The following is a 15,567-nucleotide window of genomic DNA, read 5'->3' as shown; positions in this document are numbered from 1 at the left end:
TTTCCTATTCATCTTTCACACAGTCACACACACACTTAGAAACTTTTAGGAAAATCAACACAGGTTCATTTGCAGAAGGTTTATTGTAGAAATTTTTGTGACTAAAATCCCATCCATGCAAAGGATTGAATGGGACAGTCAACAAATTTGGTGTTGTTGGTAAGTATACACATTATACAATATACATTACCCCATCAAACAGAATGCAGAACTGCTGAGAAGAGCTGTTCTTGAACTGCCAGACTCGGCGCAACTAGTTATTAGGACTTATTTTAACATCAGCAAGGAAAACTATCAAAACAGATTATACAGCCATTCTGGCATGGATTTTCACCACCTGGGCTACAGACCTATTGAATAAAGTATGCTATTTGTATTGTGAAATCAAATGACAAATCACTTTAATAATTCCAGAATAAAATGTAATTTTATGAAGAAAGCTGTTGTCATTTTGCAACATATTATCATTTTTCAATTATGTAGAATTCCGGCTAGATCCAAGCAGTAATGTACACAATGGATATTTTCATTTTGGTTTTCATAGTTACATTTAGGGACATACTATATCCATGCCCATAAAAGCAAACATGGCAGCCACAAAAAGAACATATAATCAGCTGATTATTGGGGGACCTTAGAATAAAAAAATAGATTGTCCAGAGTGGGCAATCCAATTATTGAATAATTACATAATTGTTTTTAAAGTTTCTCTGTAAAATAAAACATAATTTTAACAACTTTACAGTGCAAAGGAAATACAATTTTTAAAGCAGTTAATATTTTTTAAAGCAAAACTGATAGAAACGTGATCTTTTAGAAGACAGGTTAACAGAAGCCTAACACTTACAGACACCATACTTATATAAGTCTGAGCCTAACTGCTACATTAGTGCGGCAGGTGGCCGTACCCATGGTACTGACCAGGAAAACTTCAATATCCTGACTACCAGGCTTTGATTGCAAAACTCCATTCCCAACATACTTTAGCAGCACTAGGCTGGCGGGATACAAGAACACACTGCAGGGGCTGATTAAGAGAATGTCAGGCTCAGTAATATCAATCCCATGAACATTCATACATCTGCTCCTTTCCTATTCTTTGCACTTATGCTCTATCTCATTTTGATTTTCGGAGATCTCTGCTCAGCATACTTCTTATAGAGAACACCTGTTGGCTTGACAATCGTCACATTTTAAAGACGTACAAATAAAGGTCAGGATCGTACATGAACCAGATTTACGGGCATTAAAATGTGGTCCTAGCTGCAGGTTTTACATCACTTGAGATCATCCGAAACCGTATTTGAAAACCTGGGAACACGTTTTTATAAAAGTAATGAAGAGCAAGAAGAGACATTTATCTAGAGAATATATGCCATGGTAGATTTTTTTTGCACTGTTTTTACATGCCAGGCCTGGCATAGACTTCTCTTTAGAATGATCTCTTTGTGATACCACTGAACATGTCTCATGACAGATTCAATGCAACTACTGCACTAAGACCTGTGAGAGCAACAACGGCGTGCTTAAATTCTACTTTACAGCAAACATACAGTATCTAAAGTTGTGTTTCCATGCAAGTCTGCAAGGTTATTTTTTTTTTTAAACAAGCTTATTGAAGAAGGCTCACAAAACCAAAATGCGTCACTGTATTGAAGGTGAGACCAAGGTGAGAATATAACAAAATATAAGTAAAAATTAGTAAAAGCTCCATAGAAATTTCAGTTTTGTATCAAATATTTATTTTTGCATTTTGTAAATCTTTTTTTCTTGTTTCCACTGGAATTGTTTGGGGGACAAGACTAAGTCGATGTGGACTATTTGTGGTGAAGGACCCTTAAATAATAGCCAACTTTGCCCTTTTTATAATTTTACAAAATTTGATACATGACTCAGTTCTTTAGCCTTTCTTGTTGATTTTTTTTAAAGTTTAGTTCTAAAATGTTTTGTATAAAAAATGCTAACAGAAAAACCATGTAAGAATTTAAAAAAAGAACCAAGTGAATAAAGTGATTTGTTAGGCCGTATGCCCCAGTCTGAGTTATGTGTGTGTCCACCAATCTAAGGGTGTAAACACCCGAAACACGTAGACTCTGCTTATGACTATGGCATATGTGTTTTTAACCATAGTTGAATACACAAATTAAATTTTTTACATCAGGTGCGGGAATTTTAACTTTTCTGATAAACCATTACTCGCTGATCCAGGTACTTCAGTGTACCTGATACTAGTATTCTAGACCCTCTAATAGACAAGCTGCTTGACTGATGAGCTGTGTTTCCTCTCTTTTTCTTCATTTATCCATCTGGCGGTTGGGTATGCATTCTTCTCATATAAGTTCTCAATTTTATGCCTGTTTTTTATTTATTTTCCAATATACAAAATTATTTTTTGAACCCAGTTGAGAATGAAAAGTACTTGACTGTCAATGTGTGAGTGTTTTTTTTTTTATTGTAAGAATAGAAACCCTCCAGGAAGATAACCAAATATCAAATGCCCACATAAAATGATCAGACTCATAACTGGTTATCGCTGCAAATGATCTTCTTCGTCTGATCTTGAGAGCTTGCAGTTGCACGTTAGAAATAATCGCCAGAAAATAAGAATTTCTGGTTGCTGGATTTAAAGCATTCAGGAAAATACACACTTAATGAGCAACTCGCGCATAAAATCTACAGAGTGAGACAATGTATATATACCGTGGCATGTAAAAGTTTGGGCACCCTTGGTCAAAATGAGTGTTATTGTGAACAGTTAAGCAAGTTGAAGATGAAATGATCTCTAAAAGGCCTAAAGTTAAAGATGACACATTTCTTTTGTATTTTAGGCAAATAAAAAATATATATATTTTCATCTTGTACATTTTAGAGGAAGAAAATAGAAAAAAAAATGTAAGCAAAAAATGTGGTCACAGTGCACTGTTATGGGGGAGGGGGGTCAGCTGCTGACACTGGTATTGGGGTAATGTCCCCCAATTCTGTTAATATCCTCCATCCTGGTATGTATGGCCCCTCCTTCCTGGTATACGTGGCCCTCATCCCCATCCTGGTATAAGTGGCCCTCATCACCCATCCTGGTATGCATGGCACCCCTTGATCCCCCATCCTGGCAAGCAATGGCATCCCTTGATCCCCCATCCTGGCATGCATGGCACCCTTTGATCCCCCATCCTGGCATGCATGGCACCCCTGGATTCCCCATCCTGGCATGCATGGCACCCCTTGATCCCCCATCCTGGCATGCATGGCACCCCTTGATCCTGGTATGCTTGGCACCCCTTGATCCTGGTATGCATGGCACCCCTTGATCCTGGTATGCATGGTACCCCTTGATTCCCCATCCTGTTATGCATGGAACCCATTGATTCCCCCATCGGGCTATACATGGCACCCATTGATTCCCCCATCTTGGTATGCATGGCATCCCTTGATCCTGGTATGCATGACACCCCTCTTCCTGGTATGCATGGCACCCCTTGATCCTGATATGCTTGGCACCCCTCCATACTGGTATGCATGGCACCCCCTTATGCCCATTACGCTGCCCACAAAAAATAAACAATCATACTCACCTCCTCTCTCCTCCAGCGCTGCGTCCCGGTGTGCTGCCGACACTCTCACTGTATGAGCCGTGCATGGCAGAGCGCGCATGGCGTCCCTGCCATGCGCCCTCACACAGTGAAGTGCTGTGCCGGAATAGTCACTGCTTCCCATGCCGGGACTCTGTGCGTGGGAAGCAGTGACCATTCACTCTTTTCAATAGCGCACACACTGTAGTGCGCCTGCTATTAAAGAAGGGTTGTAGCAAATATTCATGAGCTTTAATAGCGGGCACACTGACCGCCGGCCGCAGCAGGAGCCATGCTGCAGGTACAGTGTGCGCTCTATTAAGGAAAATTAATATTCAAAATTTTGGAGGAAACAATTGCGTCTTATAGTCCAAAAAATACGGTATATACAGTGAGTACGGAAAGTATTCAGACCCCTTTAAATTTTTCACTCTTTGTTTCATAACAGCCATTAGGTAAATTCTAAAAAGTTCATTTTTTTCTCATTAATGTACACTTTGCACCCCATCTTGACTGAAAAAAAACAGAAATGTAGAAATTTTTGCAAATTTATTAAAAAAGAAAAACTGAAATATCACATGGTCATAAGTATTCAGACCCTTTGCTCAGGCACTCATATTTAAGTCACATGCTGTCCATTTCCTTGTGATCCTCCTTGAGATGGTTCTACTCTTTCATTGGAGTCCAGCTGTGTTTAATTAAACTGATAGGACTTGATTTAGAAAGGCACACACCTGTCTATATAAGACCTCACAGCTCACAGTGCATGTCAGACCAAATGAGAATTATGAGCTCAAAGGAACTGCCTAAGGAGCTCAGAGACAGAGTTGTGGCAAGGCACAGATCTGGCCAAGGTTACAAAATTAATTCTGCATTACTTAAGGTTCCTAAGAGCACAGTGGCCTCCATAATCCTTAAATGGAAGCAGTTTGGGACCAGCAGAAGTCTTCCTAGACCTGGCCGTCCAGTCAAACTGAGCAATCGTGGGAGAAGAGCCTTGGTGAGAGAGGTAAAGAAGAACCCCAAAATCACTGTGGCTGCGCTCCAGAGATGCAGTAGGGAGATGGGAGAAAGTTCCACAAAGTCAACTATCACTGCAGCCCTCCACCAGTCGGGCCTTTATGGCAGAGTAGCCAGACGGAAGCCTCTCCTCAGTGCAAGACATATGAAAGCCTGCATAGAGTTTGCTCAAAAACACATGAATGACTCTCAGACTATGAGAAATAAGATTCTCTGGTCTGATGAGACGGAGATAGAACTTTTTGGTGATAATTCTCTTTAAGCAGTATGTGTGGATAAATCCAGGCACTGCTCATCACCTGCCCAATACAATCCCAAGTGAAACATGGTGGTGGCAGCATCATGCTATGGGGGTGTTTTTAAGCTGCAGGGACAGGACGACTGGTTGCAATTGAAGGAAACATGAATGCGGCCAAGTACAGAGATATCCTGGATGAAAACCTCTTCCAGAGTGCTCTGGACCTCAGACTTGGCACAAAGGAGTGGCTTCAGAACAAATCTGTGACCATTCTTGACTGGCCGAGCCAGAGCCCTGACCTAAACCCAATTGAGCATCTCTGGAGAGACCTGAAAATGGCTGTCCACCAACATTCACCATCCAACCTGACAGAACTGGAGAGGATCTGCAAGGAAGAATGGCAGAGGATCCCCAAATCCAGGTGTGCAAAAATTGTTGCATCATTCCCAAGAAGACTCATGGCTGTACTAGCTCAAAAAGGTGCTTCTACTCAATACTGAGCAAAGGGTCTGAATACTTATGACCATGTGATATTTCAGTTTTTCTTTTTTAATAAATTTGCAAAAATTTCTACATTTATGTTTTTTTTCAGTGAAGATGGGGTGCAGAGTGTACTTTAATGAGAAAAAAAATGAACTTTTTAGAATTTACCAAATGGCTGCAATGAAACAAAGAGTGAAAAATTTAAAGGGGTCTGAATACTTTCCATAGCCACTGTATTTTTTTTGCCAAAAATACAAAGTAAATGTGTCATCTTTAAATTTAGCCCTTTAGAGATCATTTCATCTTCAACTTGCTTAACGGTTCACAATTTTGACCAGGGGTGCTTAAACTTTTACATGCCACTGTAGATAATTTTTATTTCTTACTTAAATTTTTTATCCAGTATATTTTAATATGACATTTTTAGAATCTAAACTGACCTAGCAATAAGTAAATTATTTCCATCAGTAGCTGTGATGACATGTGTGATAATTAGGTTAAGTATTAAAGAAATTGAAAGTCATGAAGCCTGTTTATTATGAATCAACTACTCAATGAAAAAATTGCATGTGTCTTTACAAATGTAATTTATTATATATGTAGAATGGAGATTTGTCACAGTCAACGACTACTTTATTTTACTGAAAATAGTCAGCAATGAGCAATCCAGCAATTTAATGAGATTCTGTAGATCTGTCTCCAGCCTGTCCATCATGTACTACTTATATAAAACACCCTGACACTAATCCTCAGTTCTCTCCTATCTTCACCTCTGTTGCATATTAGATTCATCCATGGTATATTGCATTACTAGTATAACCTTTGCAAAAATGATGAACTTGGCTACACTTCTGGCAATAAAATAGGGCTAAATTTGATTCTTTTCTATTGGGTTTTTCTAAGGGGGAATTACTTATTTACTAAGATAAAGCAAAATAGATCTTTATTGCTTTTTGAGCGCTCTCCTATACTTGTTGATATTTATAGTCATACTTAATTTATTTCCAATGACCATTAATAAAAGAAAATACCCTCTAGCAATAAAATAGTTCTAAAGGCTATGCCTAATCGTATTAGTAACCCTCAGATAGATAGCAATAATAACTAATAAGAGGACACTGTACAAAAGGCTGTCACTCAGTATATATATTTATATGTATATAAATATACACACATACACATATATTTATATAAATATATATGTATATATATTAGATAGATAGATATATAGATATAGATAGATAGATAGATAGATAGATAGATAGATAGATAGATAGATAGATAGATAGATAGATAATGGTTTCAGATCAATGACTGCATACAGGTAAAGCAGAGTAAAATTACTGTACTCAATATGGATCTTTAATGTATCGCCATGCCTTTATTTTTTTCAGCTTCTTTTGTTTCACTTTTCCCGTGAGACTAAAATGTCTCTGCATAATCAGATGTGACACAGATTTTATAGTTTCAAGTTTAAATATACTATGAAATATTCTTGTAGGAAAGTTAAAAAGGCAAAATTCTAAAAAATACTATATGCTGGGAGGACATAACAAGCTATCTTAAAGAGTAACCGTCATTTTAATTTTTATTTCATAAATGAACAGTACACATGAAAATAATCAACTTTGTAATATATCTTATTAGAGAAATCTGCTTCTTTTGCTGCCAGAATTGATCAGTCATTATCCAAATTCTCAGTTCTGAGGTAAAATCTGTATTCAGTGAAGACAGACTTTCCCATTACTGAGATAGGAAATGGCAGTTGCTACTGATGAGATTATATCTATATAGGAAGAGGAGCTAGAGACTGAGCTCCTCCCTCCTCTTTCCCCTCCAATCTTCATACAATCTCATCAGTAGCAACAGTGTCTCTCAGCTGGCTTTCTGCCATCATAGCTCTACTCTGCCTCCAGCACTGACATAGACTATATTCTACCTCTTTATGCACTGAAGATGGCACGTTCCCTGAGTTTTTCCAACATGATGGTGCACCACCACATTATGGGTGTGAAGTCCGAGCATTCCTATATGAACAGTTTCCTGGAAAGTGGATTGGTCGTTGTGGGCCAGTTGAATGGCCACCAAGGTCTCCCGATCTGACCCCCTTAGACTTTTATCTTTGGGGTCATCTGAAGGCAATTGTGAAGATACGAGATGTGCAGCATCTGAAACAACGGATACTGGAAACCTGTGCTAGCATTTCTTCTGCGGTGTTGCTATCAGTGTGTCAAGAGTGGGAGAAGAGGGTTGCATTCACAATCCAACATAATGGGCAGCACTTTGAACACATTTTATAAGAGGTCAAACTTGTAAAAAACTCATGAAAGAATAAAGTTACGTTAAAACCAAGCACACCATTGTTTTTCTTATGAAATTCTCAATAAGTTTGATGTGTCACATGACCCTCTTCCCATTGAAAAAAATAAAGTTGGATCCAAAATGGCCGACTTCAAAATGGCCGCCATGGTCACCACCCATCTGGAAAAGTTTTCCCCCTACCATATACTAATGTGCCACAAACAGGAAGTTGATATCACCAACCATTCCCATTTAATTTAGGTGCATCCATATAAATGGCCCACCCTGTAGTATTAGTATCAAGGATGATTTAAGAACGTTTCAAAAAGATTTTTTGAGCGTTTTTTTGAGGATTCCATACCAATATGTAATACAAAAAGTGCGGTTTATAGCTTTTGTGTTTTGGGGAATTTCATAGTCCAAATTAATCCCTTTTCTAAAATATGCTTAAAAAAAATCTCCAGGGTATTTTTTGTGTAAATGAAAAATAAAAATAATACAAACATATTTTTGTTTTTACATATTTTGTGTCCTATGAAGTTGGAAACCTTTCACGTTGAACATGCAGTAACATGTATCCGCAACATGTTATACAGTAGAGTAGAAGGAGCTGTACTAATTGATATAATTTGTGGGAAAAAATCCTGTATAACTTGTAATACCTGCCCCTTGTGGGCTTTAGAGTCCAGTGCGTGGTCCTAATCAGTGATTGACAGCAACCTCTGTACTCATATAGGGAACAGTAATTGATTGTGTAAAGCTTGTTATGACAAACAGACAAAGCAAAGTCTAGTATCTCTCGTACAACTTTTTATATACTCCATGAGGTTTAACATTACTTACCTGCCAAATCTGCTCTTCGCTAAGTGATGTTAGTTGGTCACTTTTCAGGACTTCTCTGAGCAGACGGAATGGGAGTGCAAGAACTTCTTCAGGGTGATTTTTCAGAAGCTCAGACAAGTGCTTTACTAGAAAGTCCACCACTGCTGTCTCTAGCAGTGTCAGATTGAACAAGTCAGCCAATTTATACAAGTCCAAGTAATTAAAGCTATTTAGTTCCTGAAAGACAAATGAAATATGGACAGTTAATAAACTGCAAAGTGGAGGAAAGATATAATATGGTATTTCAGCTTGACTTTTACATGGCATTTACTGTTTACAATGCTTGTTTTATTTAGCTAACGGAGTACACGTTTCTCACTTGAGTTGCTGTACCACATTTTGCTGATGTTTCCTATTGCATCCACCATCAACTATGGCAATGATGCTTATACTTGGTTTGATAATCATTTAATTGGACATTTTAAACCTTAGGGTTGTGATCGAATTTGATTTTCATCAAAAAAGTAGGAAACGATCTTAAAGATGTATGATTTTAACTGTTATAGGCTCAGATAGTGATGACATAACAAACTGAGCTTTTTCTCAAGCTCTCTAGGTCTATGCTCTTTGTGGTTGCACCATTCTTCGTTGACCCCTTGCAGTGGTGATGCCACACATTCAGCACTTGTAACAACTGTAGCCAATCACTGGGTTCAGTGGCTCTGCCAATGTAGAATGCATGAGTCAACGAGTCAAATGATTGCTGCTGCGGCACTGACATGATGTCAGCACTCCAGCCAATCATCAGAGACTGGAGAAGTAGTAAATGGCATTGTTTGACCCAAGGAGGGTGATTAAAAACTCAGTATGTTATTTGATTAGTCTCTGCGTCTATGAAGTAATAAAAGTTAAAACAGTTAGATTTAATAGATAGTTTAAACTGATAGAGCTTCCTAATTACAAAATGTTTCTTATAGAGCATCTCCTCATATGTCAGTGAGTAGATTCTCAATTCTAATCTGTGAATTAATAAGTGTGCAGCGCTAGAGATGGTGCAAGTCAATTCAGAGTACGTGTTCCAGCGGCCATCGGACAGTAGCCCTGCAAGCTGCCTTCTACCTGCCAGCATCTGCGGCTTTTCTTTTAATTAGTCGCCTGGCGTGATGTCAGATGCGCGTCACTCTGCAATGATGACATCACTTCAAGCAGGATAATCAAAAGAGCAGATGGAGATGCCATCAAGTAAGAGGCAGTTCGCCGGGTTCCCTACCAGCAACCACAGATTACTAACCTGGCTGCAGGATCAGGGTTCTAGGAATTGATTCGCACCATTTCTATTTAGTGCTGTTTATTCACTTAGAAGCGGCATACTAAATGCATTTCATAATGAGACAAAGTAGTAGAAGATCTTAATTACAGCATCATCAGCACTGACTTGAAGTAGGGAGTTTTATGGTCCCAACACACATTAGACTAACATAAGCCAAACTCAACGGTGTCAGTGGGCTTAGCTGACAGTCTAATGTGTATACGGGATCTCATGACTCTTCCTGACAGATGATGTTGGAGATAAGAATCTGGCATACCTGATTTTGGACTACCAATCATTTTGTTTTGGCGAGATAAGCTGTCATCAGAGGAGCCTGGTAGTGGCTATCTCAGAGAATGTTTGAGAGCAGCGCTCGGGAGGGTGAGCGCTCCTGTGCATGGAGGAGCTGTTAGATATTGCTGTTCACAGAAACAACGACTGAATCATCATTTGGCTGATAATTATTTTTGGGGCTCCTTACACTGTTTGCTGTGAGAAGGGGAGGGGTGGTAAAAGTAATGAGACATAAGAAGTTTGTAGGCAGTGACTGGAATGAAGTTCCACTGTATGTGGAACATTGCTAGCAATAATAACATTATGTTAGTGAATTGCCAAGAAGAGGTCTGCAGCACAAATGACCAAGCTTTAAAAGGTACTGTATACGAGGATCTAATCTGCACTGTAATTTGTTTTATTTTATACTGAAGCTGTACTTTAAGAAACTATAAAATAGAAAACAGGAAAGGTACAAGTCATGATAGATCACCACTATGCCCTTTTACAGTAGAGACAATGGAATTCTACACGGGAAAAAAGACAAACTTTATGAAGAGTTTGCCAGAGTATGATGCGCCAAAATTGATTAACATGTATATTCCACCACCAAAAGTGAACTGAAGTCAGGGAATTACATTATTGTCAAAATTTAAGTCTTGTCAAATATTTGTAATATAAAATGCTAATGAATCTGTCGGACGCTTTCTCCACACCCCATCTTAGCTAAACCATGCCGACTTTTCAAAAAGTTGGCAGAGTTGGTCAGGACTGGGTCAAAAATGACAAAATGACAATTTTAGTGAAATTATGAGATATTCCAAAATTCTGTGACATTTCAAAATTTTATGCCAGAATTCTGGCAAAAACTGTTTAATGGGCACAGCTGACATGAAGCTGGGGCTGTACACCCAGAGTCAGTGCACATGCCCGGGGAGCGGATGGGTAGTGCGCACACGAGCGATATACTAAGTGGTTGCGGTGACGTCGGGCCAGTCATAGCAATCAAATACAATGCTGTGGGTGTGCCTAATTTAAAAAGTCCGTGACTGAAAAGATAAAGTCGCCATCCCTATGACTAAATGAAAAGGTATGTGAAGGGATCCTCTAATGATATAAAGTGTTTTTTTAAACCTAATGCTGGGAGCTTTTCTTTGCACATTGCATCACTATCAACACACTGGGGCCAGTATAATAGCTAAAAACGGGGTTACAGGTTCCCTTTAATCACGTACATGAAAAATGGTAACGGTGTCATCAGTGTTTTGGATCAGTGTGTCATCAGCATTTGTTTTTTCATGGATGGATAAATAAATAAATTACAAAGCTTCTTCTATTCTTCGCAATGTTAAAATATGAACAGCAAATGGATGGCACACAGATGGCATCCGTGTGCTGTCTGTGTTTTGCACTGACCCATAGACTTGTATTGGTACTTTTCATGTGTGATATCAGAGAAAAACGGACACGTCTCCATGAGTTTTGTCTGGACGCACAGTCCGTAAAAGAACACGGACATGTGAATAGCACCATACATTATAATGAGTAAATGCAGTATCCGTGAAAAAAACTGGATACAACATGTACATGCAACATGGATGTGTGAATAAGGCCTAACACAACATTGAATTAAAGCCAACACTACTGTAACATTGTCACCATGCAACACAACAAAAATATTAAGGCAAATTCTTTTGTGAAATCATCATAATAGACCTCGGCTGAAGAAAAATCACACAAAATGCTGGGACATAGTCACAATGGAACGCTGCCTACTAGTGTTGAGCGAGTATGTTCTGTCCGAGTATGCTCGGGCCGAGCTCCGAGTATTTATAGCTGCTCGGTGATATGTTTGAATCGCTCCCGTGTGCATGATTTGTAACTGTTTGACAGCTTTATTACATGTGAGGAATGTGTAAGAAATAGACATTTCTCACATGTAATAAAACTGTCAAACAGTTACAAATCATGCACACGGGAGCGATTCAAACATATCACCGAGCAGCTATAAATACTCGGAGCTCGGCCCGAGCATACTCGGCGAAAGGGTTAATAGAACATACTCGCTCAACACTACTACCTACCAATAAAGCAGGGCCGTGGAGTTGGAGTCATGGAGGCGGTGTTTATTTTGGTGGAGTCGGTATAAAATAAACCGACTCTGACTGCTAAAATATATAATAAATTGGGTACAGTAGTACAATGCAGGATGTGCTGTATATTTTTTCAGAAGAATTTGGGAAAGTTATTAAATGTCCTATAAATGTCTGTTCTGTTGCTAATCTAAGGACTTATGCTCTTAGTTGAGATAAATCTGTGCTGCACTTTATGTACATGCTCAGTAGTGAGGCAGTGCTGTGGAGTCAGGAGTCAGGGAAATTGAGGAGTTGAAATCGGTGGTTTGGCTTACTGACTCCACAGCCCTGCAATAAAGGCAAACTCTACTGTGACATTAGTGAAAAAGATTTGTGTAGAGAAATAAAAGCAAACTATGGAGCTCGGGTTAGGGTAAAGGTCAACACTATAATAATAAAATATAATTCGGCATTAGCTCAATTTTCACATCACAACTAAATAACGCATGGAATGTCTAATTAGCAACATCAAGAAACTAAGTCTAGAACTAAAGACAAGCATTTATATTGCATCATTAAAATAGAATTCTACCTAGGATTAAAGACAAGATACTTTTGTGACATCTTTAAGAACAAGCTCGGTCCAGGAATAAATGCAGACATTTATGAGACAGCATCAAAATAAAACCCAGAATGGAATTCATTGAACAGTGCAATCAGAAAATAAAGCACTGTTTAAACCAAATATTTTTATTGAACATTTTTTATCATTGTTTGGTTAATATAGTTTTTTAGTTTTCATATCACTATAGACAAATTCCTTAAAGGGAATCTGTCACCACTTTGGAGATATCAGACCTTTACTATGGCCATACAGGGTATAGAAAAGCAAATCTATACATACCTGTATGGCCCATAGTAGAGGTTTGATTGCAGAGAAAAGCGCTTTAATCAATTCTATTTTGTATAGGCTTGCCGTCCGGGGGACGCCAAGAAATCCCCGCCTATGTGCTTATTATTCCCCCAAATCCCCACCTATATGCTTAATTATCATATTCCTCCCCCTCCCCTGCACATCACAGGGCCATGTGACAGGCCCTGTGACGTGTACTGTGCTCCCTGACTTCCGGGCATGCACAAAGCGCCACTCACATAGAGCGCGCTTTGCTTCATCCAAGCCCCGTCTACCTGTGCTCTGCGCCACAGGGTTCTATTGTTCATGCGCTGGAGAGTCACTGTCACTTCCCGGTGCCTGCGCAATAGAAACCTGCACCGAAGGGCACAGGCACTCCATGACCTTACTGTGCTTTTTTTGAGCCACTCCTTTGTTGCCTTGGTTGTATGTTTTGGGTCATTGTCTTGCTGGAAGACCCAGCCACCATCCATCTTCAATGCTCTTACTGAGGAAAGGAGGTTGTTAGCCAAAATCTCGTGATACATAACCCCATCCATCTTCCCTTCAGTACGGTGCAGTCGTCAAGTCCCCTTTGCAGAAAGGCACCCCCAAAGTATAATATTTCCCCCACCATGTTTCACGGTTGGGACGATGTTCTTAGGGTTGTACTCATCCTTCTTCTTCCTCCAAACACGGCAAGTTGAGTTAATGCCAAAGAGCTAAATTTTTGTCTCATCTGACCACAGCACCTTCTCCCAATAACTCACAGAATCATCCAGGTGTTTATTGGCAAACTTCAGACGGGCCTGCACATGTGCCTTCTTGAGCAGGGGAACCTTGTGGGCGCTGCAGGATTTTAAACCTTTAAGGCGTAATGTGTTACCAATGGTTTTCTTGGTGACTGTGGTCCCAGCTGCCTTGAGATCATTAACAAGTCCCCCCCGTGTAGTTTTAGGCTGATTTCTCATTTTCCTCATGATCAAGGATACCCCACATGGTGAGATTTTGCATGTTGTCCCAGATCAATGTCGATTGACAGTCATTTTGTATTTCTTCCATTTTCTTACTATTGCACCAACAGTTGTCTCCTTCTCACCCAGCGTCTTACTTATGGTTTTGTAGCCCATTCCAGCTTTGTGCAGGTCTATGATCTTGTCCCTGACATCCTTAGAAAGCTCTTTGGTCTTGCCCATGTTGTTGAGGTTAGAGTCTGACTGATTAATTGAGTCTGTGAACAGGGGTCTTTTATACTGGTGACTATGTAAGACAGCTGTCTTTAATGCAGGTAACGAGTTGATTAGGAGCGTCTAACTGGTCTGTAGGAGCCATCACTCATAATGGTTTGTAGGGGATCAAATACTTATTTCTCACTGCAAAATTCAAATAAATTTGTCAAATTTATACAATGTGATCTTCTTGATTTTTTGGGGATATTCTATCTCTCAATGTTAAAATTAACCTATCCTTAACATAATAGACTGTTCATGTCTTTGTCAGTGGGCAAACTTACAAAAACAGCAAGGAATCAAATACTTATTTCCCCCACTGTATATATAGAAAAACAGAATAGCAGACTGCTGTTATTATATTCTTACTATCATCGGCTATGGCATAGATTCATTGTTGCCTATGTGCCTGTTTTTTTGTCTAGTTTTGCGAGCTTTGTGATTTTTTTTGCACCAAATTCACTATTCTTGTTTAGGCTATTTTATATGTTCTTGCCTGGATTTTTTTTGTCTTCAGCTCTATGAGCAGAGTTTAGTGATTCCAGATGATTTTTGCTGATTCATAAATTATTACTTTTTAAAAAGTTGTAAAATGTGGCGTAACTCCACTTCAGTAACCCCCCTAGTGTATTTTGAGTACACCAGTATTTTTGTTCATTTTTGAGCCATCTTGCGAAATGTGCAACTTTTGGCGCCAAGAAGACACAAAAACTTTTACAAGACAGGAAAAAGACCGTTTTCAACTTTGCGCCAAATTCATGAATCATGGCACCATTTTGAAGAATTCAGTACAAAAAACAGCAACTAATAACACAAGACAAAAAAAGGAACGGAACTTAAAAAAAAGTGGATGAATCATGGCTTATGTTATATTGACGACAGAACAAATTGGACCTACCAGATGGTTGCAATTTTGACTTTCCAGTCCATAACTTTCAAAAGAATTGGAAGCAGTTTAGGACCCTTATCCCCAAACTCTCCAGTTACTTCCATCATTTCCTAGCACAGCCGCAGCCTGTCAAAGCATGACAGGAGATGGTTGCAGCAGCATGAAGAAGCTCACAGGTTCCCCTTAAAGGGAATCTGTCAGCAGGTTTTTGCAAGGTAATTTGAGGGCATCATGAGGTATGGGCTAAAACAAAGATTTCAATAATATGTCACATGTCAGGCTGTGTGGTGATGCTTACATACACTGAAGATTTTATCACTAGGCGATTATCATTGCTCTGACTACAGCTAGTTTGACCACGCCCCCTCCTGTGATAAGCAGCTCACAGTCAACAAACTATGTACATGGAGAGCCTGGTGGGGGCGGGGTTAGTTTTCTCAGCTCTGCTGCATTCTACATCTAAAAAC

The 15,567-nt window shown here is 39.2% G+C and overlaps 1 protein-coding gene across 5 annotated transcripts in view; it reads right to left on the bottom strand.

Moving 5' to 3' along the window:
* Window positions 1–15,567, bottom strand: part of KLHL32 (kelch like family member 32) — a 308,567-nt gene that overhangs the window by 105,290 nt on the left and 187,710 nt on the right. For all 5 annotated transcript variants that reach the window (XR_012318437.1, XM_073675737.1, XM_073675741.1 and 2 more), the window contains one exon: window positions 8,455–8,670. Coding sequence is in view for 4 of the 5 variants with exons in the window: in XM_073675737.1 (XP_073531838.1) it covers window positions 8,455–8,670 (216 nt within the window). In the remaining variant the exon portion in view is untranslated. The remainder of the gene's footprint in view (window positions 1–8,454; window positions 8,671–15,567) is intronic.

Source organism: Phyllobates terribilis, unplaced genomic scaffold (genome assembly GCF_046119375.1).
Source record: "Phyllobates terribilis strain yellow unplaced genomic scaffold, ASM4611937v1 Scaffold_3__8_contigs__length_932513732, whole genome shotgun sequence".
Lineage (NCBI taxonomy): Eukaryota > Metazoa > Chordata > Amphibia > Anura > Dendrobatidae > Phyllobates > Phyllobates terribilis.
Note: the sequence above shows the minus strand (reverse complement) of the source record. Positions and strands in the feature narration are given on the sequence as shown.